At 40.4% G+C, this 24,747-nt stretch overlaps 1 protein-coding gene across 2 annotated transcripts in view; it reads left to right on the plus strand.

Annotated features, from left to right (window-relative positions):
* THSD7B (thrombospondin type 1 domain containing 7B) overlaps positions 1 to 24,747 on the plus strand; it is a 329,828-nt gene that overhangs the window by 108,507 nt on the left and 196,574 nt on the right. For both annotated transcript variants that reach the window (XM_069861551.1, XM_069861552.1), the window contains exons 4-5: positions 6,323 to 7,115; positions 17,735 to 17,986. In XM_069861551.1, the coding sequence (XP_069717652.1) occupies positions 6,323 to 7,115; positions 17,735 to 17,986 (1,045 nt within the window). The remainder of the gene's footprint in view (positions 1 to 6,322; positions 7,116 to 17,734; positions 17,987 to 24,747) is intronic.

The following is a 24,747-nucleotide window of genomic DNA, read 5'->3' on the forward strand; positions in this document are numbered from 1 at the left end:
TATTTTTCCCTGGGCTGTCTCTGAGGTGTGGGCACATGATTGAGTAGCTCGGCTAATGCAGTTTACATTAGTGCTTAATATTGAGGAGTCTTGCCTTCAAGTGCCAAGGGGTTAGTAAATCACTGAATTTTCATAAACAGCAGTCTTCATTACATTTTGCTGCAGAATGTCTTTCTTGCTGGAGTGTGTCTGGAGTGTTGCCGCGTGTGGATAATAAGGCAAAAACCTGAAATGTAAAATTGGAACAAACTGCTGCATGGCTATAAGTCACTAAACTTCACGTTTATTCAGATCTAAAATAAGATGAATAACTAAGCTGCTGAATTACTCATTTGTGTAGGTCTTGAAAGTTTAAAAATACGCTGCAGGTATTTAAAATTAATCCCAGGAATCAGAGGAATTTTATATTCCTTGTGTGACACATGGCAAGTAATACAATAGTCTCTCATTTTGTATAGCATCTTTCATAAAAATTATAGTAGAAGGTGTTTTACTGAATTGCTGTTAGTAATAAATAGCTAAATAATCGAGACAATTAAGTATGGGCAAGGAAGAGAAGCTGGGTGTTGGCTGAGATGTGCCAGTAGATGCAGGGGAGGCATTCAGGAGAGCTTTTCCAGAAAGCAGAGCAGTGGGCAGTTATGCTGACAACAGCTTTACTAATATTACTTCATAATATAATACACCTGAACGTATCAGGTCTGGTATCATAGACTCTGGGTACGAGACCCTGGAAGCTCTTTATCAGGCACTGCATGACAGGACGTGGGGGAATGGTTTTAAGCTGAAAGATGGGAGATTTAGACTAGATCTTAGGAAGAAATTTTTTCCTGTGAAGGTGGTGAGGCACTGGAACAGGTTGCCCAGGGAAGTGGTGGCTGCCCCATCCCTGGAGGTGTTCAGAGCCAGGTTGGATGGGGTGTTGGGCAGCCTGATCTAGTGGGAGGTGTCCCTGCCCATGTCAGGGTGGTTGGAACTGGATGATCTTTAAGGTCGCTTCCAACCCAAATGATTCTATGATTCTATGATTCTTTTCCAACCCAAACCATGCAGTAGTTCTATGACTCTGTACAGATATTTTAGTCTGTTCAATCTGCAAGAAAAGATGCGACTGGACCAAGTACACTGACACGGAGAGAGCATGATATGCAAATGATGCGACGTTCATCAGCATAGCGATATCTTTGTCTAAATCACTCAAAATATTACATTGAGCATCTTTGTATTGTGCTGTAAAAATATTGTTGATAAAATATGTGATAGTTCACATGATCTTTAACATTTTGCTTCATAATTAATACACATCGAAGTCTCGTAAAAAATACATAATTCTCATAAATTACATAAATCTCATAAAATCTTCTCATAAAATAGCTGGTTGTGAGGAAATCAATTCAGTAGAACTTATTTTTTTCTGCTGTTGCTAATAGTTAAGATTAATTGGTTTTAATGCCGTTAGGATTAAAGCTCATATGTTGTCTGAGTCAGTTGTTATCTGTTCTCAGAAATCACAGGATGCGTTGGAGCCTTCCATTTCTTATAAACATGCTCTGGCGGAAGGATGCTAGAATGACATCCAAAGTGGTTATATGACATTTCAAGCAGAAGCATTCAATTAATGTGAACACTGCAGTGATCTTTTGAAGTTATGAGTGCGGCTGGTGGAGTCATTCCTCAGCCAGGCATTAAAGAAGTCCTCTGTCTCTGTTATGATCTTTGAGATCTTTGTCTAAGAATTAGTGTATTCTGTTTAAAACTAAATTATTAAAGGATAGAACAATTGCATCTAAATTTGATACTTAAACTGAAAGGAAAAGTGGAGGACTGTTCTAGTGATGGTCCATTGATTTTTTTCGGTGTTCTTTCATTATCTTATGTGTCAGATGTGACTTGGATGATATCTATTACCTGTTTGAAATAAATTACTAACACAGTACTTTATTTAACTGATTGCTAATCTTGCCCTACATTTGCAAATTAGTACATTAGCTACAGGGACAGTATAATTGTGGAAGAAACTTATTGTTGAATGAATTCTGAGATGGTGAAATGGTTGCAATCAAGTTATGTGTCACATTAAGCAGCATAATTATTGTAGCAATTCTTATTAAGCAATAACATACTTATTAAGCGGGTCTTATTGGGATTCCTATTTTACATTTGATGTTTAGTGGTGTTTCATTGTGTCTGTAATATGTAATTATTGTCTGAATAGCCTGCTTGGCTTATGCTTGTGTGACCTGTGTGTCAAAGAGCAGATGCCACTGTATCCTTTCAGACATAATTATTGAAGAATTGTAGGTAGGTCTTGCAGGCTTTAAAGGCAAATCAGTGCACATTACATCAAATAAACTACAACTGCAGTGTTATTGCATGCTTTAATGGGATTAGATAAGATATATAGGATGATAGTATGGTATTCTCTGATGAAAGATGGCAAACAGAACAATGTGTAGTTTTTCTTTAGTAGATTGACTTGATTAGTGCTTCTCGTGTCATTATTACCTGTGGTGTTATAGATGTCTTGTAAGAGACAGTAGAACTGTCTTTGTTTACAGTTTTCCAGAAAGAAAAAAAATCCCACTGTCTCCTACAATTTTTATACAAGTCAAACAAGTTTTGCTTGACTTCTTATTTTTGGAAATAATAATTTGAATAAATTTCTCTTGCTTTGATTGACTAATGGACTTATTTGTGCTGTTGCAGTCTTCGTGGTAGTTTGCAGATCTCAGTGGTATTTTTTTGGGGATGGCAGTAATTCCTAGTGGACAAGGACTTAGGTTAGATGCTCCTTCAATAGGGTATTCCAGGTTGGAGAAGACCATGGGAGGTCGTCTGGTTGAACCTTCTGCTCAGAGCAGAGTCAACATTGGATTCATACCAGATGGCCCAGGTCTTTGTTCAGTCAGATCCTGAAAACCTCTGAGGTGGTTTTCTGCTGTCTGTTGGGACAGCCTGTTCCAAGGGTTATCCTCATAGTGAGGAGGTCTTCCCTTACACCCAGCTTGGAGCTCCGCTTTTTCAACATACGGCCACTGCCTCTCAGTCTCCCACCTGTTTCCTGCTATGATGAGATCAAATATTCATCCAGTATCTGATCAGGATGCAATGGTTGGGACATAGCCATCCTTTATCTTGGTCTATTTGTGCCTTCTACAGACAGATCACTGTGGTGTAGACTATATTTCATTTGATTTAGTCTTCTGCTTTAATTATCAATCATCTTCCATTCCAGAATGGAACTTATAAAGTATCTTTCTGAAGTTCTGGCTCTTGATGCATAGATTCCAGCGGGTTTTTCATAAAATGTAGCTAATGTTATTCACAGTGTGCTGAGGTGTTTCTTTTAATTGACTCATTTATTTGAAGGAAAGTGTAAATTTAACGTGACTCTTCTAAAAATAATTAAATTCTAATTACAAAGCCGGCTATTGACTACGAAGTATTTACGTCCTTCTCCTCATTTAAGCTATGGAACAGGATATTTAACTAAGCAATGAAACATTGTGGATAAGTTTACTGCAGTGTCCTGAAGAGATCATCAGGAAGTGAAAAAAAAAATCTATGGTAATAGGATTTGCATCTAATTTTTAACCTTGTTTTTAATGCTTCTTTTTTTTGGTTTGCCAAGAGCAGGCACATTTTTAGCATGTTTGCCAGAGAATAATTGCTTATTGTGATGTGTCTAACGATAGTGTAATTACTTTTGAGTCTTTACTTTTTTGGGGTAATTTTTCATTCTAAATTTACATCTGACATTAAGTAATGGCCACTTCTTGCTAAGGCTTCTGCTCTTTCTCTATCCTGTTAATGTGGGGATTGGTAAATCTGCAGCTATTACATAAAGCAGTTGACGAGTAACACCCAGAAATATTTAAAAAGTACTAACAAGATGAGCTCTGTGCAGTAGTGAAAGAGCAATGGTAGGTTTGCTGAGTGTAATTTGTCTAGTCCTCTGCTGCGAATGCTTTGTATTCCTCCATGGGGAGGGTTAATGCTCTTTTTAATGCTCTTTGCTATCCTAAGAAATAAGTAGTAAATCCTTAATTGATGTAATGTGTTTCAAGCTCCCATTGATGACTAAAGTACTGTAATGACCTGTGCTGAACTGAAGCAATATTACCCATGAATTTTTGCTTTTTAAAGAGTGCCAAGACCCAAACTTTTCCTGCACTGGAGCTTCCACATCTCAAAACATTAAACTGCTAAGCTCCTTCAGAGAAATGAATGTTGAAATAAGCTCATGATACAATTGTGTTGTGATGCTTTGTCTCTGGGCTAGTTACTTTTTTCTGTTAATAAAAAGCCACTTAGTGCTTGAGGCTTGAATTTTGACTATTATTTTTAGTGAGATGACAGTATCTACATAATCCGATGTCTGGGTTTGAATCTTCTTGGCATTTGTATAAGAATATTCTTTTAAATCAGGGTGAAGTATCAAGGGTGAACATTTAAATTGTCAATGGACCTCTTAATGTAACTGAACTTCAAAAAAATAGTTAAAGATTCATTTTTTTCAACATTTAGTTTTTAAGCACTTTGAATCCTGTTGAAAACCTGTATGGCTTGTAGAGCACAGTATAGTTTGATGCTGCCTTTTCCTATTCAAGATATCTGTCAAGGCTGAGTCCTTGCCTTGTGGTGTGAAAACAGAAGCATAAAAGGGACAAAGGTTCTTCACATAGCTGAAGGATTCAACCAAAGCTGGTGATGTCTAAATCCTGACAACTCTGTAAACCCTACTTGCCCTCTACCTGTCCACCATGGCAGAAGGTGCCAGGCTGAAGGCAGAGTTGCAATCTCAGCCTGAAGGTTGAGGGAGGAGGAGCACCCAGAGAAGGGATGTGTCAATGCTGTGGGATGTGTTAGAGGAGAAGCTTGGCTATATCCAGTTCCTGTTTACTTTTTCTCCTTCATTAACAATGAAAGATTTATTTATTGATTTATTTATTCTTATTTTTTTCTTACGCAGCGTCAGCCCCCTGACTCTGGAGGATTAAATCCTCTGTTGATGAAGAAAGAGCAATGGGATTACCAACAAAACTGCCATCAGCTGAATGAAATATGTGCTATTATGATTGCAGCCATTATGAGGCTGTTTTTAGTTTTCATGTGTGTGTTTGGTTTTGTAGTGTAAGCATGTAACCCATTCTGGTAGTTTTAAAATCAATTTAATAAAAACTTGACTGGAGTAACATTTCTTAATATAAATTGGTCTATTTATTGTAAGTTCATTTTCTATCTTGAAAAAATACAAAAAGTAGGGTGGTTGCAGTATATTTTCAAGTGAGAATTATATATGCAGTGTTCTTACCAAGCAAAATGGGTCTGTTATGAGATATTGGAAAGTTTTTAAACTCAGAAATGGGATGAGAGCCTCTTGAGACGTGATCATCAAAATCCCTTTAATATATTAAGATTCAGCTCCTGTGCTTTTCTCTACCTTTTCAGTTTGTAAGCAATTTTGTACTTTGTAGCCCTCAGATTATTTTTTGGCTTAGTGGATTTTTGTTTAATAATGTCACAGAGAAATGTTTCTATTTAGCCTTGTGTGACTATGTTCACTTGCAAATCCTCAAATCAGATTCATAGGATTACACATATATGTTTATGTGCTCCAGATCTAAAAATGGCATCGTGGGGTTTAATTTTAATTTCATTTATCTTCCCGAATGACTAGCTTTACCATCTCCTCTAGTGCCATGTGCTGCAAACGGAAATGACCTGCTCGACCTACAGGCCAGGGTAATTTAGATGTTGATGCACGTGAGGTATTTTCTTTGCTACTGAGGCTCTGCCCTCAGAGGGCACCCTGCAGGATCTATCCTGCAGTACGTACACCATCATACAAAGTCAATTTCTCCATTTCAGATTCCTATTAAGAATATGTTCTTATTTTCATAATATTTATCCTCACCATTTTATCACGGTGGATGATGATTCAGTTGGTTCCCATTGCAGTTTATTCCATTGACTAATTGCTCTATTAAGATGATTTCCTTCTTATCTAACTTGCCTTTCTTTTCCTATTAGGTTATTGTTCTTCTGTGATCATTTTTATATTCATTTTACAAGTGAAATTAAGTATTTATGTTTCCTCAGGCTTTGGGATGTGTTTTACTGCTACAGAAATGTGCCTGACCTACCTTTAATTTGAGATGTTGTGGGGCATTGCAAAGTAGCATTTTTTACCACCAAGTTTCTCTGAGTGGTTGATCTCTAATGATGGGAGGACACTGGGAAAAGAAGTGACTTGCAGCCTTTAGGAAGCATTTAACCGATTTTAGGGACCAACTATTACCTTACGTCCCCTCTTTTGCAGGTCACTGGGGCCGGTGTGTAGGTGACTGTGGCTTGGGTGGCGTTCAGAGTCGGGCCATCTGGTGCACCCACGTGGAGGGCTGGACAACATACCACGCAAACTGTGACCAGAAGGACAAACCAGAAAGCCAGAGGAGGTGTTTTAAAGTCTGTGACTGGCACCTAGAGCTGTTTGAGTGGGAAGTCTCAGGATGGGACACGTGTGGGCTTGTCCCCTTTGCTGGTGTTGAGGTGGGAGCCGGGGCTTGCGTCACCGCGCAGCACGGGTTGCAGCACCGGAGAGTCCGCTGCCTCCAGAAGCTGAACAGAACTGTCGTTGCCAACGAAATATGTGAGTATTTCATGCCGCAGCCACCTGCCGAACAAGCGTGCCTGGTTCCCTGCCCACGGGATTGTGTCGTGTCCGAGTTCTCCAGCTGGTCTGAGTGTGGCACGGGCTGTGCCAAAAGCTTGCAGCACCGCACACGGGTGGTCATCGCTCCTCCTCTCTATGGGGGTGCCCCATGCCCAAACCTGACCGAATCCAGAACCTGTGGGACTCCTGCCTGCCCTCTTGAGGAGGAGAAAACCTTCAGCCTCAGAGTTGGCTCTTGGGGTGAATGCCAGCTTTCCCATCCTGAAGGCATTGACCAAGCAGGAAGGACTATGCCAAATTTTGGTTTGGACTCTGGAGAGCGGAGCACATCAGGACTTCAGGGCCACAACCTCAACCACCATCCTGGGGAGGTGGAGATTGGTTACCAAACCAGGCAGGTCAGGTGTGTAAGGAGCGATGGAAAACATGCAGCGCTGAGGTAAGGGAGCTTTGGCTTTTGTTTCATCCCCAGTGGATTTGTTTGACAGAGCGCTTGCTTTGCGTGGCAGCACCAGACCAAATGTACTGCTGTTCTTGAGTTTTAAATGCAAATTTTTATGTGTTTTTTATGGTCTTTTTTTGATTTAATTCCCTTCTTGAAAAGCCGACATATGCTGAATACTTTGCATACTTCCACAATTTGTGGCTGTTTAATTCATTTTATGTTTTTAATAATTCTCTTTTATTTTTTTATGTTGTTTTGAGGAAACATTGAGGAAATGGAATTATATATCACTTCGTAGTGTTGCTGGGCCCTGGCTGTGGGAGAGGGAGGCTTCATTCTCAGTCTTGTAGTGCATATATTTGGCAGAAGAGTCTAAAATTACACCATCTTAAGCTCCTTATTTCTTACAAATAAACACTGCATAAAATAAGTCTGAAAAGTTTGTGTGAATATACCAGAAGGTTTTTCTTGGGAGGATAGGTCAGTGCGCAAACCTGTGATTGTCCTTCTACTTACTGAGGAGCCTTCCCATCCGAGTGTAACTCTTTGATGCTGATAAGAGACATGAATTGCTTTTCTTCCTTGTCCTCACATGTTTTATCTAACAATTTCTCTTAATCTATGTAGGTTGCTGTGCTGTAATTCAAATGTGAAGGTTACAGTAATGTGCAGTAAATAATAGAAAGATTTGTTCTCTCTATTTGTCGCATTTAAATTTAAGCTATCTGAGCTCTGCCTTTTGACTCCAGGCTGGATTTGGGTAGGTGCCAGAAGCTATAGATGACTGAGAAATCGATTGAGTTCGGAGAAAGCCAAGATTTCTGGAGAACATCTTGTGTTCTATTTTTCAAGGATATTAGAAGTTCTTCAAAAATCCTGCTCCTAAATTTTGCAGGAATCAATCTGTTTCTCAGTCACCTGTAGCTCCTGGCACCTGGCGCAAACTCAAATGGCAGAGAGAAGGGATTATTTTACATCCAATTCTCTACTCCTGGTTATGTCTGCAGTGGTTTTGCGCACATACTGAGGTGAAAATACACATTCTAGCCTTTTTCTTACCCCCTCCTGTTACACCTATAGCAGAGTATGGTTTTTTTTTAGCTGGCTGGATAAAAGTCAAGCTTTGTGAACTTTTCCAGCAGCTTCTAACACCTTGACTTTATTACTTGTCTCTAATATATGCTGATTCCAAACAGACAGGAATTATGCTCACGTAGCCACTTGACGTTAATGGAGTCACTTGTGATTTATGCCACTGTGTGACCAGCAGCAGGTTTAGGTCTGCTAACATGTGTTAGCTGTTCTTCTTGTATCTCATTCCTTATCTAAAGCTCTGGGAAGGGGATCCTGACTTTGTTAAAATTTCACTCACTCTGCCCTCGCGCTTCCTGCTGCATTTGCTGTAAGAACAGGGAATGGAAAACACTGTTTTTACAAATGTTTTATCTTTGTTGTGCTCCTGTTTGAGTTATACATTGAATTTCTGGATGATAGTGCAGAGGGTCCCAGGAGCTTTAGGTTTAGTGACTCTGCTCCTGTGCAGTCTTTTCCTTGCTCCTTTCTGAGGTTTTTGCTGATCTAGCCCTATTTTTGGGAGTGTACATCTCCATTACCTGCCTCCTGGCAGACTTTTTGCTGAGGCCGTGCCTCAGATTTACTGCAGACAGCTGAGCCTGACCCATCCCTTACTCTAACTCCAAATACAAGAGGAAAGCTCATTGATTGAATAGAAGACAGAAGGTCATGTCATTTTACGGTATCCAGATAGTCACCTGCTTTTCCTTTCTCCTTTGGAACCTAAAATCCAAATCTAAAAATCCAGTCTGTGTTTAATTCCAGGCCTGGAATATAATTGGTATCAAATAACCCTGACAACAACTCCCCTTAAGCATCCTCTGTTAATGTCCTTTTTGTTTCGTTGCGCAGTGTATTTGCTGCCATTCTTCTGAAGAATGGACCCGATCTTTCAGATGTCACTTTACAAGAGCAATGATATTTTGGCTACTGATAAAGACGAGTAAATGCATTTGCAGAACCCCGTAGTGGGGTTTGGCAGGCAGCCAAGCATCTGCTCTAAAACAGGAAAGAAGTGCCTTATTTGTGCTTTTTTTTTTTTCCATTTTCCTGGCCGAGGTTTCCCATTTCAATTTGCACCGTGGAGTAAGCGCCAATGAGAGATACAAATCAGATTTTTGGAAAACTGAGGCAAGAGAAAAGAACATCCTAAGATGTGTTTTAATGATGGACTCTTGCCACTGCCTGATTCTTGCAGCAAGCGGTGGATCATAGAATCATAGAATAGTTTGGGTTGGAAGTGACCATAAAGATCATCTAGTTCCAACCCCCCTGCCATGGGCAGGGACATCCCACTAGATCAGGTTACCCAAGCCCCATCCAACCTGGCCTTGAACACCTCCAGGGGTATCCCCTCCAGGGATGGGGCAACCATGACTTCCCTAGGCAACCTGTTCCAGTGTCTCACCACTCTCACAGTGAAGAAATTCTTCCTAATGCGTTGTCTAAATCTGCCCGTCTACAGTTTATACCCACTGCCCCTCATCCTATCACCACAAGTCTTTGTGAACAGTCCCTCCCCAGCTTTCTTGCAGCCCCTTCAGGTACTGGAAGGTCGCTGTGAGATCTCCTCGGAGCCTTCTCTTTTCCAGGCTGAATAACCCCAACTCTCTCAGCCTGTCCTCGTATTTGTAGTCTCCTCTGGACATGTTCCAACAGTTCCATATCCTCTTTATGCTGAGGATTCAAGAACGGGACACAATACTTCAGATGAGGATAATGGGAGTGGTCAGCGAACCACCCCCAACATGTCAAAGGCTACATGAGGAGTGAAAGCGGATGCTCATCTCATCTCTGAATTCATTTGCAATAACAAAGTTGCCTAATTTATTATCGAAGTTGTTTAATTTACTGGTGTCTGATCTTGGGGCTGTGGAACAGTCTGATGCTGTTGAGCAGCAGCCATGGTGCTCACTGATAGGAACGTACCGGGTATGCTCCTCCGCGTGAGAGAACACTCTTTTGCCAGAAATTGGATTTTGGTGGGCTTGGATGCAAGCTGGTTTTTAAAGACTAAAAGACTGAACACATTCACTACTCACAGATGCCAGTTGTTTGGCAGGAGATTCAATTTGGCCTCTTCACTAACAAGTTTGAGATTGATGGGAATTGAAGATGGGGGTGTCCTTTATCTTGTGAAACAGGTAGCAGCGGTGAGAAATGTGCCTGATACTTGCTTTCAGTTTTTCACTGATGCTTAATTTATGCCATTGAAGCCTGCAAAAGGGCCCATTTGATTTTACAGTGAACGGTCAGGAAGGAGCTGAAGAATCCTTTGCATTATAAGGAAAATATTTTTTCCATGTAAGTAATTGGTCCTACAAACATCTCTGTGTCTGTGCCAGCCTTAAAGGTGCAAGCAAAAATCCTAGCAATTTTAAAGGTAAAACTGTAAGCAAGAATCACTTGGAGAGGAACATAAGCACGTGGGAGATTGGACATGCTACGTCAGGGAAACAGAACTGGGGGATTTTTTTGATGAAGTGTGTTTTCAGTTTAGAGGTTCTACATATGTCAACATGAAAGGAAAAGGGAGAAGGGAAGAGGAAAGAGAGGGACAGACCTCTCTGGAAACACTTGAAGACGACTGAACAGCAGAACATCAATAGACCTTGTGACAGGTTCATTTCTCCTCAAAAACAGTTTTGGTGTAGAAACTTTATATTTGTGAAAATGAAAAGAATAACATTAAACCAGAATAATGATTTTATGGAATTGATTTGAAGCTTTTAGAAGATTGTGTTTAAAAAAGCTGGGGTATTTTCCGTTCTGTTTAAGAGAGAACTCAGATTTCAGAAAAGAAGTTACAGTTTTGCATTGAATCTCTTATCCAGTTACAAATTCAAACATAAGCACTTCCATGCATTAAAAAAAACCCCTCTGAAACAGTTACAAGAAATGTACATGCTAGAAGTTCTACTTTTTTGTTTAGTTTTCTACCTCATCACATTTCTAAAGAATCTACTGAATAGTGACGTAAGAACACTTGTGTTTCTTTTTTCTTTTTAAAAAGAAGATATTCAGGTTAGATACTGGAGTGTAATTTAGTGAAATGAGTGTCCGTAGCTAGACATTGAAATGCTAAATAAATTTAACATGATTTTCTAAGCTGATGTCTGTGCTCACTAAGCATCCTGAGAAAATAAAGCCAGACCCAAACAGTTTTAGTTTTTTTTTTTTAATTATAATTATTTGAATTAAAAGTCTTTTTAGGTACACATTTCTTAAACTCTTCATTGTACATGTAAGATGAAAACAATGATATAATAGAGTTGGATTTGGGTTTCTGTTTACTTTGCCTTTGTAAGTGAAAATTCAGGTCAAACTCAGTCAGGGGATAACCCATCCGTCAAGCCTGAGGTAGAACAGCATTCAGTTCTTTTGTTTGCCTCTGTAATTTGAATTTCCATTATCCATTTCCTGGTGGATTGCACATAGGCACTGTGCTGTTGTATGTTTTTAAGAAAAATTATTTGCAGTTTCTGGTGTTGACAGTCTTCTGTTCTCTGGATGAATACAGAATTCTGTGGTCCAGAGGTGGAAACGCTGTGCTGTAATGTGCTGTATGATGGTCGTGATTCTGATCTGGGAAAGGAAATATATGTTCAGATTCCTCCCAGCAGATGTAGGAATCCAGCCATGGGGCTCAGGCTTGGAAACAAATCCCTGAGCTTCTGGAGAAAAAAGAGGGTTTATATTCTGCTGTTGTTTTAAAAAACTTTTGTCTCTAATTTCCTTTCCTTTTATTAAAAACACACAGAACAAATGAACAATGACTGCTTTTTTCCTTTAGAAACTTCTAGAAACAGAGGATCTGGTGCATTAAGTTTTGGAGACAGCAAAACTTAGGCATCTTGGACACCAAAGCTTATTTGGATCATAGGACTCTCAGCTCTCTTTCCCTCTGGGTGTTTGGATGGCAGGCAAATATTTGCTGTGTTCCCTACTACCGTGGTGCAGAAGGGGCTTGTGTTTTTTCTGCCAAAGAAGCCTGCACTGCCCAGACCGAATATGTGGTATCACCGGAATCTAAAATAGCTCTGGCTGCCCTTGTGGACCCTAAAATACTGGGATTCATAAATACAAGGATTCACGAAAATTATGAATCTTTGAAAGTATGCCTGTTAGCTGATTGCTAGTTTCCTAAGGGAAAAAAACATTTGGATGCTGTTAGAAACGTGGTAAGACTGTGTCTTAGACCTTAATATTATTAGCCAAGTGCAAAGAGCAGGTAGCGTTTATTCCAACAGCCTGTAAGGCTGGGTCATTGATTACAGAATAGGAGACGATGTTAGAGAAAGGGAAGAAATGAAAATGTGTCGTTATCAGTGTAGCTTAGCTCACTTCACGGTTTTCTTGCATTGTACGGCCTGGATTTGAGCATGCATTTCCCAACCAGGCTTGGAACTTCACAGCATCCTGCTTGAGCTGCCAGGGGAGAGCCTGGCTGCTGAGGAGGTGCATTGTCCTCCCCGTATTGCCTTCTGTACCAGCAGTGTGGACTTGGCAATAGCTTTTTTGTGCGTCAGAAATTATTTTGGAGATGCCTTTGGTATGACAGGTTCAGCAATAACCACTGTGTCATCATCCTATATAACGAAACGCATTCACCTTTTGTTTTAAATGCATTGGTACAACTGGGAAAAGAAACCTATGCTGTGCCCAGCCTGATCTAATGATGCACTGTTCCTGGATGGCCTTGTTCTTTTTTTTTTCCTGCTGATAGACGTATGTCCACTCATTTCCTTGCCATGGATGTGATGATTGTGTGTCTGTAAGGCGTGTGGCATGGATTCACTGAGCTATCTTACTCAAGTCTCTCAAGTCTTACGAGGAGCGGCTGAGAGAGCTGGGGTTGTTTAGCCTGGAGAAGAGGAGGCTGAGGGGAGACCTCATTGCGCTCTACAACTACCTGAAAGGAGGTTGTGGAGAGGAGGGTGCTGGCTTCTTCTCCCAAGTGACAGGGGACAGGACAAGAGGGAATGGCCTCAAGCTCTGCCAGGGGAGATTTAGGCTGGACATTAGGAAAAAATTCTTCACAGAAAGGGTCATTGGGCACTGGAACAGGCTGCCCAGGGAGGTGGTTGAGTCACCTTCCCTGGAGGACTTTAAGGCACGGGTGGACGATGTGCTAAGGGGCATGGTTTAGTGTTTGATAGGAATGGTTGGACTCGATGATCCAGTGGGTCTCTTCCAACCTGGTTATTCTATGATTCTAAGTTAGTTTTAAAACAGGGCTTATGTAGCATCTTCTGTTCCCTAGACCTGCTTTCTCCTCCTGCCCATTCAGGTACAGCCACAGGAGCACAAATACACATCTGGTTTGCAGCCTCAGAACAGTGAGCGTCTCGCACGTCTGGGCTTTATCTGTATTAGATTGTCCTAAATACATCTGTGACATGAAAGTCTGTATCTGAATTTCATGCAAAAGTGTGTTTTTACATTTGTCTTTGTGTTGCTCAGTGTCACAATTAATTTGATTTTAAGGCTCTGAATGAGTAGGTACAAGTTAATTAGATTTGCTTTCTGTTAGGCTGTTGCATGTAATTCTCCCTCAAAAACATCTACTCGAGCAGGAGGATGCAAATTGCCAGCTCCACATCTTGTTCGCCTTAAGGTCAACACAGTTATCTCTTTAGCCTTTTATATTAGGAGCTGTGGAGGGATTTTCAGGGAAATAAGCAGCTATTCAGCTTTTGCACACTTCAAAGGCTTTTTGCAAATAGCAGGAATGATTGCTGGACAGAGATGTCTTTTGTGGCCAGAGTGTCAGCAGAGGTTTGACTTCATTAGGAAAGGTATTGTAGGAATTATCTTAGCAATATTATAAATATTATAAAATGGGGTTAGCAATATTAGTTTTAAAGAAGATCCCAAAGCACATTTGTAAAGGCTTTGTCTTGTTCAGTATCTCAGTAAAGATCAGGCCAGATTTAAGTCTCTCTTGCAGTGATGTGACACCAAGAACGGGTTTGGGTTTTCATGCTGGAGTCTGAATGTGAGGGGTTGAGCACGCTTTAAAATGCGAGATTATTTACCCTCCACGTTGCCTTCTTAGATAAACTCTAGTTTTCTAGCGCAGTCACTTAGGACAGTGATTTGTATGTGCTACTGTTTTATCTACTCAAAATCAGGAATTCTTGTTTCTTGTTAAGGTTTTGGAATGGGTGCCTCACCTGGTGACTGTTGAAAAAGTATTAAAAGTATTAAAAGGGAAATAAAGTTACCATTCATGTGACTCCACTTAACCTAATGTTCCAAACAAGACTAAAAATCCCTGGGTTCGTAAGTGCAGATATGATTATTATTAGATTAAGGCAAAAATAACTTTAAAGCGGTATACCCAGCTTGGAATAAAATTTATTAATTGAAATAAGAACCATTAGAATCTCTGCATTTTTTGCCTACAAGAAACAAGTATATTTATTCTCATAGCATTGAACTCTGAAATCCTGGAACTGATGATGCCTTTGAAGGCCTTTTTATCTGCTGCTTGATTGTGGAAAACCTTCTCTTGCAGGAAGTTGTCAAGATACTTGAAAATGTAAGTGGTGGGAGAGAAGTCTGTTGAGTAAGCTGGGTAAGGTAGAGTTTTGTAGCTCAGTTTGTGCAGCTTCTGCAGAGTCATTTATGAGACATGGTTGAGCACTGTCACGGAGAGGAATCGGTCCTTTTTGATTGACCAGTGTTGGAGGTAAACCAACTTTCTGGATACATTTGTTGATTTCCTGGCAACACCTCTCTGCTGTGAGGGTTTAACTAGGGTTCAAGAAGTTGTAGTAGATGATTCCATTTGCTGATCACCAAACAGCGACCATAACCTTCTTTGGATGCAGTTTCGGTTTGGGGAAGTGCTTTTTTTGTGCTTTACCTCAGTCCAGCCAGTGACCAGAGGACTGTCGGTTGTCATATAGAATCCATTTGTCGTCATATGTCACAATGTGGTCAAGAAATTAATCATTTTTGTTGTGCAAAAGAAGCACAAAGCAATTTTTTTTTTTTTTAATTTTCATTCAACTCATGCGACACCCGTTTGTTCAACTTTTTTTGATTTTACAGTTTGGTGTGAAGGCCAAACAACTGTTGGGCAGTCAGTGTTTAGTTCTTCTGAAACCTTTCTAGTTGTTTTGTGTGAGTTCACTTCAGTACTAGCCCTCAATTGGTTGTCCTCTGTTGCAGAAGGATGCCCATGACTCTCCTCGTCTTCAAGGCTGTCATTGCCATTATGAAATTTTTGGACCAGTGTATGTTTAGTGGTTCCCTGGACAAATGCTTGGTTGATGTTGCAACAATTTCTACTGCTTTATGGCCCCTTTTGAACTCATAGAACAAAAATGCTTGAGTTTGACTTTTTTCCATCTTTAGTTTGACAGCGTAGTATAAAAAATAATAAGTGAAAACAAAAGCATTAGCATAATAGATAGAGCGAATTTTGTGCTTTTTAATAATATACTACATGAACCAGTTAAATGAAAGTTTAATCTAAAATAAGCATCGCAGCTTACAGTTACGAAAATGGCAATTATTTTTGCACCAACCTAATGCTTTTCAGTCCTCGGTTCAATAGTATTGATATTTTGTACGAGTGACAGCTTTGCAATCAGTTGAATTTGATATGTAACAGAGGAATGAGGCATCTTTTGAGTTGTAAGCAAGAATAATTTTATTTTGAGGGGGCTATATCACAGGCTGTTTCTCCTTTATGAAGTTGTTAAAATAAATCTCAGTAAATTCATCTTCACACCACCTGTGAGATCATGAATTTTATTCTGGGTGAAAAAAAATGAGACAAAAAATTGCTATACTTTTATATATATATATATATATATAAGTACAAATTTAAGCCATTAAATGCTGTATTTTGCTGGTAGTTGAGGGTCTAGTCAAACTTGATCAGGTACCAGTGGGAATATTCCTGTTGACCTTTGTAGGAATGGGACCAATTTTTAGACTGGAGGAGAAGTGAGTGAGTGTCCTTTATCTTCCCTGCTCCCCACATGAGACTGCCGTGCAATTCTGAAATGATTGCCACAGTCTATTTTCTTTAGAGAAAGTTAAGTTAGTCAAACTGTGCTATATAAGTAATACCAAGAGAGGTGCTGGCTGTTTTCCTGGCAGCAGCTCTGGATTTCACACCTTTTAAATACCTGCATTTGCTCCTTAGAGTTGGCAAAAGCCTGACCATTAGTTGTTGGAGGCTGGAGAGGACAAATTATGTGAGAGTAGACACTGGGTTCATGCATGGTCTTAATTTTGGAGGACAATTTGCGTCATCCATATAAAATGAGTCGGAAGTCAGAAAATCTTGGTTCCTTTTCTCCTGATGACTCTTTGATTTTGGGGGTTTCATCCTTTTTTGCCTCATCCCATCCTTTGTGGTGCTTCAGTAATGTCTCTGCTGACATGTACCTCAGTCCTTTTTCAGTATATCCTTTTCCACTTTACCTCAGCTAAGGTTTTTGAAAGACAAGAAAGGTTTTCCTCCCATTTTAGGACATGAATGGTGACTTTTTGGTTGATCTCCATCTAGTTGAGGTGGAGCAGCAGTAGACTGCTCTCTAGGGTCCCTCCCAGCGTGTGCTGGGCAGGAGAGCCATCAGCTGGCTGAGACTGAAGCAGAGGAACAGAGAAGGATTTGGTGGCCTTAGTCTAGAGGTTTGTCTTCTCCCAGAAGTATTTGCTACATTGCTATGCATTTCTGTATTGTGAAAATAACTTTGAAAGTCTTAAGAATTATATTCTGGGACTTAGTATCTTGATACCAAACCTCAACAGTAGGCAGCTCTTAAAATTTGGGGTTTTTTTTTATTGTATTGGGGCTTGTGTGGTGCCTTGATGTGTTACAGAATGAATAAGGTTCATGTCCTTATATCAGCAATACTGAGTCCTATAATACAGCCACACTTGCAGCATTCCTGGGTCTCTGGTGCTTTGTCAGGTTTGGAAAGCCTCTGACCTTGTTTGACAACATTTGTTTGATAACAGCCTTACAGAAGCAACACCTTTCTTTTTTAGTGTGTAACTAATTCTTTGCTAAATACGTAGAGTTGCTCAGCAGGACGTGCTGTCACCTGGATGGATGGATGGATGGATGGATGGATGGATGGATGGATGGATGGATGGATGGATGGATGGCCAGCCGGCCAGATAGTGAACAGCTAGTCCTGTGTGTGAGGGTGATGGGCATGGTTACTAGTGGCAATATTTCACTTGGGTATGGCTTTTGTTTTCTGTCCTGCATAAACTGTAAAATTCTAACTGCAGAAGAGCAAATATAGTCCCTTTTGCATCTGTTTTAAAAATAAATGAGTTACATGATTTGCAAACTACTCAGCATGCAAGATTGCTCTCAGGACTCCCTGGAAATACGTTTTGTGTGCTGCATTACACCTCCTCTCACTTTCATTATATTGGTGTTTATATTGGTCTTCTGATTTACTCCAAATGACGATGGATTTCTTTGGGAGTTGGCCTTGGAAAAAAAAGAAGAAATTATTAACCAAGATGTCCTCAGTTGTTTTACTGTGTTCTAATTGCAGCCTCTGTGTGCAAGATCCTATCCCTTTGACCTTCAAAGCCTGTGTCATCGCTAAAGACTGTGAAACATCTGACTGGTCCATGTGGAGCACCTGCTCCCAGACCTGTGGCTGGGGAGATCTCGCCCCAGGCTTTCGAAGCCGGCACCGCAGCGTGCGGAGCGTGGCAGTGGGTGCTGGGAAGCAATGCCCGGAGCTGGAAGAGAGGGAAGCGTGCAGCGTGGGAGGCAAAGAGCTGCTGCAGCCTTGTCCCAGGTATAGCAAAAGCTTTTAGCCTAGTTTTTGGAAGTAAAGAAGCCCCTGTTTGATGAATTCCTTGCTCTGTTTGTGTGTGGAGAGGGTTGCATGTCATGCTTTCTCTTTGTGTCTAAAAGATCATTGATTTGATCGTTAACTATGATTACCTGTATTATTATTTATTGTTAGTAATATTCTTGTAATTGCTGCTATTATCATTACTGCTATTACAATAATTAAGACTTATATACAGAAACAAATTTAAATTACACCCTCTACAGTTTATATTTTCATGTTTTAAATATTGAAAGCAGATACTCTTGTTCTCTCAAGAGGCTTTCATTGGGATTGTTGTTTCGGAGAATTTCCTCAGCTGTGCAGAGACTGAGCAGGTCTCCATGTCTGTGCTTTTATTGGCTTTGAAATTGTAATTTTTACATAAGATTTAATGATTCCCCTTCATCTCCCCACTAAAAAATCCCAGTCCTCCTTGAGGAAGATGGGAACTGATCAGAGATAATAGCTTGGACTTTACTCAGCTTCCCTCTGGGTACTTTTTGAAATGGGAAAATTTGCAGTTCCTGAGTACTTGCTTGGTTTATGGCAATATTTATTCTGGCAGAAGGTGAGGATATCGCCTTTCTGGTCTGCAAATCCATGGTATTTTGGTTGGCCAGGCTAGCATAGGGAATTAATAGTTTCCTTTGCAAAGGAAATAAAATATTGCTTAATTTTTCATGTGACATGTTCTGAGATTGACTGTAAAATGCTTCAAGATTGATAAAATTTTATATGCTTGCAGACAGATCTCCCTGTCTGTGAATGAGTATGTTTAATAGGAGGTCTAGTCAGTGATCGAGTCATGACTTTCTGGGGCTTTGCCAGATACTGCCAAAACCTTTGATAAAGCCTTTCCAAGATACATTTCTTAGGAAGGCGTAACCTGCAAAAGTGTCTATATCACGGGGTTCATTCATAATCAAATGCTGATCATTTTTATGCACCCTGCTAGCAGAACAGAGGAAGTATAAAAAAAAAAAGATTCTGTGCTTGATTACGTCCTATGAAAAGGCTCTTAGAGAGTGATTTTTGCTCCTGCCCGAATGCACATCAATTTCAAAGACAATAGATTAACACATTGTCTCACTGATTTCGTATAGGAGCGTGGGTGCAAGTGAAACTTGATTGGGGTAGACGGGCTGGTAGTTGATCAGGGAGTGAACAGGCATATGTCTGTCCTTAGTTTCTCACTTCCACTTTTTGACATTGCACTGTATTAAAGTAAAAACGAATGTAGGGTCTTGGGGAGGAACCAGAAGAGCCCATATATAAGAACCTGCATAACTGGTAGTTTTCTGGAGATGCCATCCTTGCTATAGAAGGAAATCTGTCGTTCTTTTGGTATATTTTTGCTAAGCCCAGGTTTTCATGAGCCTAGAAAATTCAACCATCCCCATCATACCATACTTGCACACCTTCAGTCCTTCAGGCAACATCTCTGGCAAAGCAGCTGCCTGAAGAGCTAGCCCGGAAAAGTAACATTAAACTTGCAGGTTAATAGAGCCACTTAACCAAAAATATTGCAACCCTGCATCTAATCCGCTCTGGTGTTTAGTTAGTTGTTATTTCTAGCAATGTAATATCTCAAAATGCAGGTGGTAGGCCATGACCTTCTCTCACTATGTGGTACTGAGGAGAATTTTACGGTAGCACCTGGTTATTAGACTTTGATTTGGCCATTCAGTTCTGCAGAAGTGATCAGGAATGAGACGCTGTAATGTTGCGGTATGTGCTGTGTGGGGCCAGAATTTTGTATTAATGAACAGTAGTCAAACATTTTTAAGTATATTAAAGTGTCAGCAGCTGATAAAGGATATATTGGTCTACGTTACAGATTACAGCCTGGTGTTCTGGTGATGGTGTTTGGTGACGGAGATACCAAAAGTGCCTCAGACTGGAAAGCAGCAGCTTTCATCCTTAGAAGGATGTAGTGTTAATCCCTATGAAATGATATAAGAAGTCTTTGACACTCCTGTTCTCCTTATTTAGCATATTCTTTTTGCAGTGTAATACCTAGAAAGATTATGCTTTTTTCCACTTAAATACATGCCACATCATCTGTGGCTTTGCTGGGGCTTACCAAACAGTTATCTTTTCTTTCTTCCCCTTGCAAGTAGGTGATGAATTTAAGGAGATTCAGTAGCAGAAATAAAAGGCTCGCTCCTTCAATTGTCTGCCTTCAACACAAACCATTCATTCTTTCTTTCTGGCTTGTGTTTGCCTAATCAGATTAGTCTTAAAATCTTTTAGGCAAGAATCCTGTTTACTTTCTCAATTCCTGGAAATCTGCCCTTTGCTGTTCTTTGGTTGATTTTAGGACAGGTAGCCTTTCCTTTAGTTTTATTCTTTGGGCAAGAATTTTGGAAAGTGTGTCCAGGCACGGCAAAGGAAAATAATGAGGATGTAGACCAGAAAATGAGAAAGTCTGAGGAGGAGAAGGAGGAGAATTCTCTAGAGGCTGTTTTTTAATGCAGGGAGAGTGAGCACCCCATGAGAGAATGAAGGTACATATCACAGACTACATCCACCAACACAGAAAAGCATCTGCTCAAGAGGGAGTATTTGCAGAGTTGCACTCGCAAGGGAAGACAGGTGAAGTTATATTCCATCCTCCTAAAAGGATTCAGAGTAGAAAAAAAATACCTTCAGCTTCCAAACTGCTCTGTTAAGTATTACCTCTACGTCCATGGCAAGGCTGCACATTAAAGGTCTCATCACAGGTACATGGCAAATAGTGTAAATTTGCTGTTAAATGGGAAGGCCTTTTAATTTTATGGCTGAAGTTTACAATGAATTCTTTTATCAATAGTTTAAATGCAAGAAAATAAAACACTTTCACTGCATGTAGGACTCTAGAGCTTTGCGCTTTGTTTTACTTTTGGTTATTTGTTCTGAAGGGATTAGATTAAGCGCTTAAAAAGCTTAAATACATAGGAGGTTATTCTGCTTTCTTTTATTGTGATATAAATTTGGGATAGTTCAATTAAAGTGAATGAGTATATACAGGTATAAAACTTGGGTAAGTACTAAAAGCGTAAGTCTTTAGTCTATAAGAGACCTAGAGGTTGCTATAAATTCAAAAGTTATTGAGCACTTGTTTGTTGCATAGCTGTCACTGAGTCATCAGCTTTAAAACAATGTATTATATCATTTTTATCCTTGATGTGTAGCTTTCTTGTTCACTGGGAATAGATAGATTTTCCAGAATTATGATTATGTCTTTAAATCTTTCATTTTGGTTGTGGTTGCTATGTTACAAGACGGGGATTTAGAAAAAACCTCTTTGCTTTGTTGGAAATTCAAAGCTTTTCAGAAATTAAATTGTGGAAAATGGGAAAGATTTAAGACCTAATTTTTTCAAAAGGCTTGAGGTTACAGCTGAGATATGGGTGTGATGGTATCACTTTGTAAATGAGGCCCATTATGTGCCCCAATTAAAGATAAGGCACTAGTGTGAAGCAGGAAAAACTTGAAAGGAAATACAGTGATTTGTGCTGGTAGGCTGTTGGAGTTAAGCTTTGGGGGTGGTAGCAACACTGGTCTTCAGACCATTTGTCCTATAGTGGTCTTGGGCTTGCAGCAATGACCTGCATCCAGCTGAGCAGCTTCCTCACCTCCCCTCAGATTAGGAACCACCCATGATGAAGCTTTGGTTCTCCAGCTGAAGCTTTGTTTCTCTAGCTCTGCGTTGGACACGTCTCCTGTGGCCGCGGTTAAGTGTCGCAGTGTGAGAGCACGTTTTGCCTTGATTGTAGCAGAAACTTGAGGGACCTGTCTTCTGCTTCTTCAGCCCTGTAGTAGAGAAATTGAGAGCGCTTCTTAGGATGTAGGAAGCTGTTTAGCTTTAAACAGCTCCATCCTAGATAACACAAGCACATACTTTATTGCTTCTAAAATTACAGTTTTGCTTGCCCTTTTTCTTAAGCAAACTGATGTAGCTCTCTGTGGATTCTGTAGGTCCCTATTTGGGTTGTTGTCTAGCTAGTCCTCTAGAAATCAGCAATGGGGTCTGTCAGTCTTTGAGGTAGCTAGACCTCCTGTAACTATAACAGTATTGTCAAAAACTGGAACGAACCTATTAGGAAGCCGAAGGGAAAGGCTGAGATATTTTTAGCTGTAGTAAGTGGTCTGTAGATAATCCTGGATCGCAGCTAGGACTGCAACTATATTGAGTTTACGTCAGTCTAACTAGGTATTGATAGGAGTTGAAATGAGATGTTAAATCTGTTCATATATGAAATTGTCATCACCGACGGGTTTTGGCATAGGGAGGACAAGAGTGCACTGAGGCTGGTCAGCTTTCACGATCTTAATATGTAATGTCCTTTTAATTTCCTGAGCTATCATGCTCTTTACCCTCTAGGGAAGGTGGAGAGGATGGCGGGATGTATTGGCCTGTACTGGGTTTGCATTGCAAGATTTTGGTAGTTAGGGCAATACAGAGATGGCTTCTCTGAGAAGCTGCTAGAAGCTTCCCCTTTATCTGATAGAGCCAGTGCCAGCCAGCTTCAAGAAGGAGCCATCGCCGGCATAGGCTGAGCTCCATCAGTGATGGTGGTAGCACTGCTGGGATGACATGGTTAAGAAGTGTGGGGAAAAATGCCACCAACACCCACAGCCTGAGAGAGGAGAGACAATGTGTGAGCAACAACTCTAGAGACGCTAGGTCAGCGAAGAAGTAGGGGGAGGAGGTGCTCCTGGCACCAGAGCAGAGATTCCTCTGCAGCTCGTGGTGAAGACCATGGTAAGGCACTTCCTGCAGCCCATGGAGGTCCACGGTAGAGCAGGTAGATGCCTAAAGGAGACTCATGGAAAGTCCACGCTGGAGCAGGCTCCTGGCAGAACCTGTGGAGCCATGGAGACAGAAGAACTCATGATGCCGCAGGTCTGCCGGCAGAACTTGTGACCCTGTGAGGGACCCATGGTGGAGCAGTTCATGAAGAACTGCAGCTCATGGGAAGAAGTCATGTTGGAGAAGTTTGTGGAGAATTGTCTCCTGTAGACCCTACGAATTGACCACAACCCCCATTCCCTGTCCCATTGTGCCACTCAGGCAGAGGAGGTAGCGAACTTGAGAGTAAATTTAAGCCTAGGAAGAAGGGAGGGGCGAGGAAGGGTCTGCTTAAGGTTTAGTTTTTATTTTCTCGTGATCATGCTCTGATTTGATTGGTAGTAATTCAACTAATTTCCTCAAGTCGAGGTTTTTTTGCCCATAATGGCAATTTCTGAGTGATCTCCCTGTCCTTATCTTGACCGAGAAGTTTTGCATTATTCCTCTCCCCTACCCATCAGAGGATATCAGAAAACTGAAGAGATGAGGGCATGTCCAGCTGGGAGAAGGCAATATGGGCTGGTGGGGGCTGGTGGGGCTGAAGCTTTAAGCTGCTCACGGCAGAGCAGGCACTGGCTGGAACACCCGATAGCTGGTCGTTAAGGATTGCTCTGCAGTGTAGTACAACATCCAGCTACTCTGTGAAAATATCTAAAGGGATTTTCTTTAGATTCAGGGACTGATGAAGTTTAATTATCTCTGAGCTCAGATTTAGTTATTTTGCATAATTTTAATCACTGATAGCCTAAATTTCATAGGTGTTAACTCCCAGAACTCACGCTGAATAGGAGAAACAGGTGCTGACAACTCTGGAAATGAGTCTTTAGGATCTAGAGTTCACAGTTGACTACCTAAGCGAGATATTGACTGTCAGGTTTTTTTTTAAGTCAATTATTGTTTTAAGAAACACTTCACTAAAACAACTATTTCCATGGCTATGGACTAGTGTTCTATATTTAAGCTTCTAGTTTTGAAAGTGAAGCTGTGAAGAACACAATGTCCTGAAGCATGGAGGAGGAATCCTCTTCACCCACTGCCTGATGAAGAGCACTTTTCATTGCCTGTATGATGAGGAAGGTTTCATTTAACAGTGCAAGAAATGCAATTAGGAATTCCCAGAAGGAACTAATAGAAGAAAATTTTCATCCCTGTGCTTTGTATGTTGTGGGAGTTCAGGTATTTCATGCTTGTCATATGAAAAGTGTATTTTTTATTGTTTTCTCTGTTGGTAATAAACCCTCTGTTTCCAAATTTGCACATGATACTGTATATTTTTTAAAAGAGCACGACAGCTCATCTGAAAAGTATCTGTAAATTAAAAGTAATTGGCAGTATTCACAGATGCTTTCCATGAGTATGTTACAAAATTCATAAGTGCTTTGTGGCTAGAAGTCATTCTTATGCCCATATTTACAGTATAATAAGGAAAAAAACCACATTGATGTGTGCTCAGGCAAACTACTGTATTTATTTTTCATGTAATTTTGAGATGCATGTTTTCTTGCCATAGCTGTAGTCAGGGAACAGAGGCTCAGCGTGGAGAATACATGGAATTACAACACGGAAAGCTTTTTTTGCACGTGTCCCATTGCACTTCAGCTTCCACTGATGAGGCAGCAGGATAACAAACATACATAGTTTTAACAGCCGTGGACCTACTGTAAGAAGAGAGAGCGTCTGTCTCAATGGTGAAGGAAAAATTATTTTATGTAGTTTACATTAGACAAAACCCAAAGATTGTTTGGAAAAAGTAAACTATGAAATTCAGAGGAGCAAAGGAATAAAGCAGCAGAAGCGTGAACAGATTGGTTATAAAACCAATATTGCCCAAGATTTGCATTTGGGAAGCTAAGGAAAACTTTGAGTTCCTGTTTACACTATTGGTACT

This window comes from Phaenicophaeus curvirostris, chromosome 7 (assembly GCF_032191515.1).
Source record: "Phaenicophaeus curvirostris isolate KB17595 chromosome 7, BPBGC_Pcur_1.0, whole genome shotgun sequence".
NCBI classification, from domain to species: domain Eukaryota; kingdom Metazoa; phylum Chordata; class Aves; order Cuculiformes; family Cuculidae; genus Phaenicophaeus; species Phaenicophaeus curvirostris.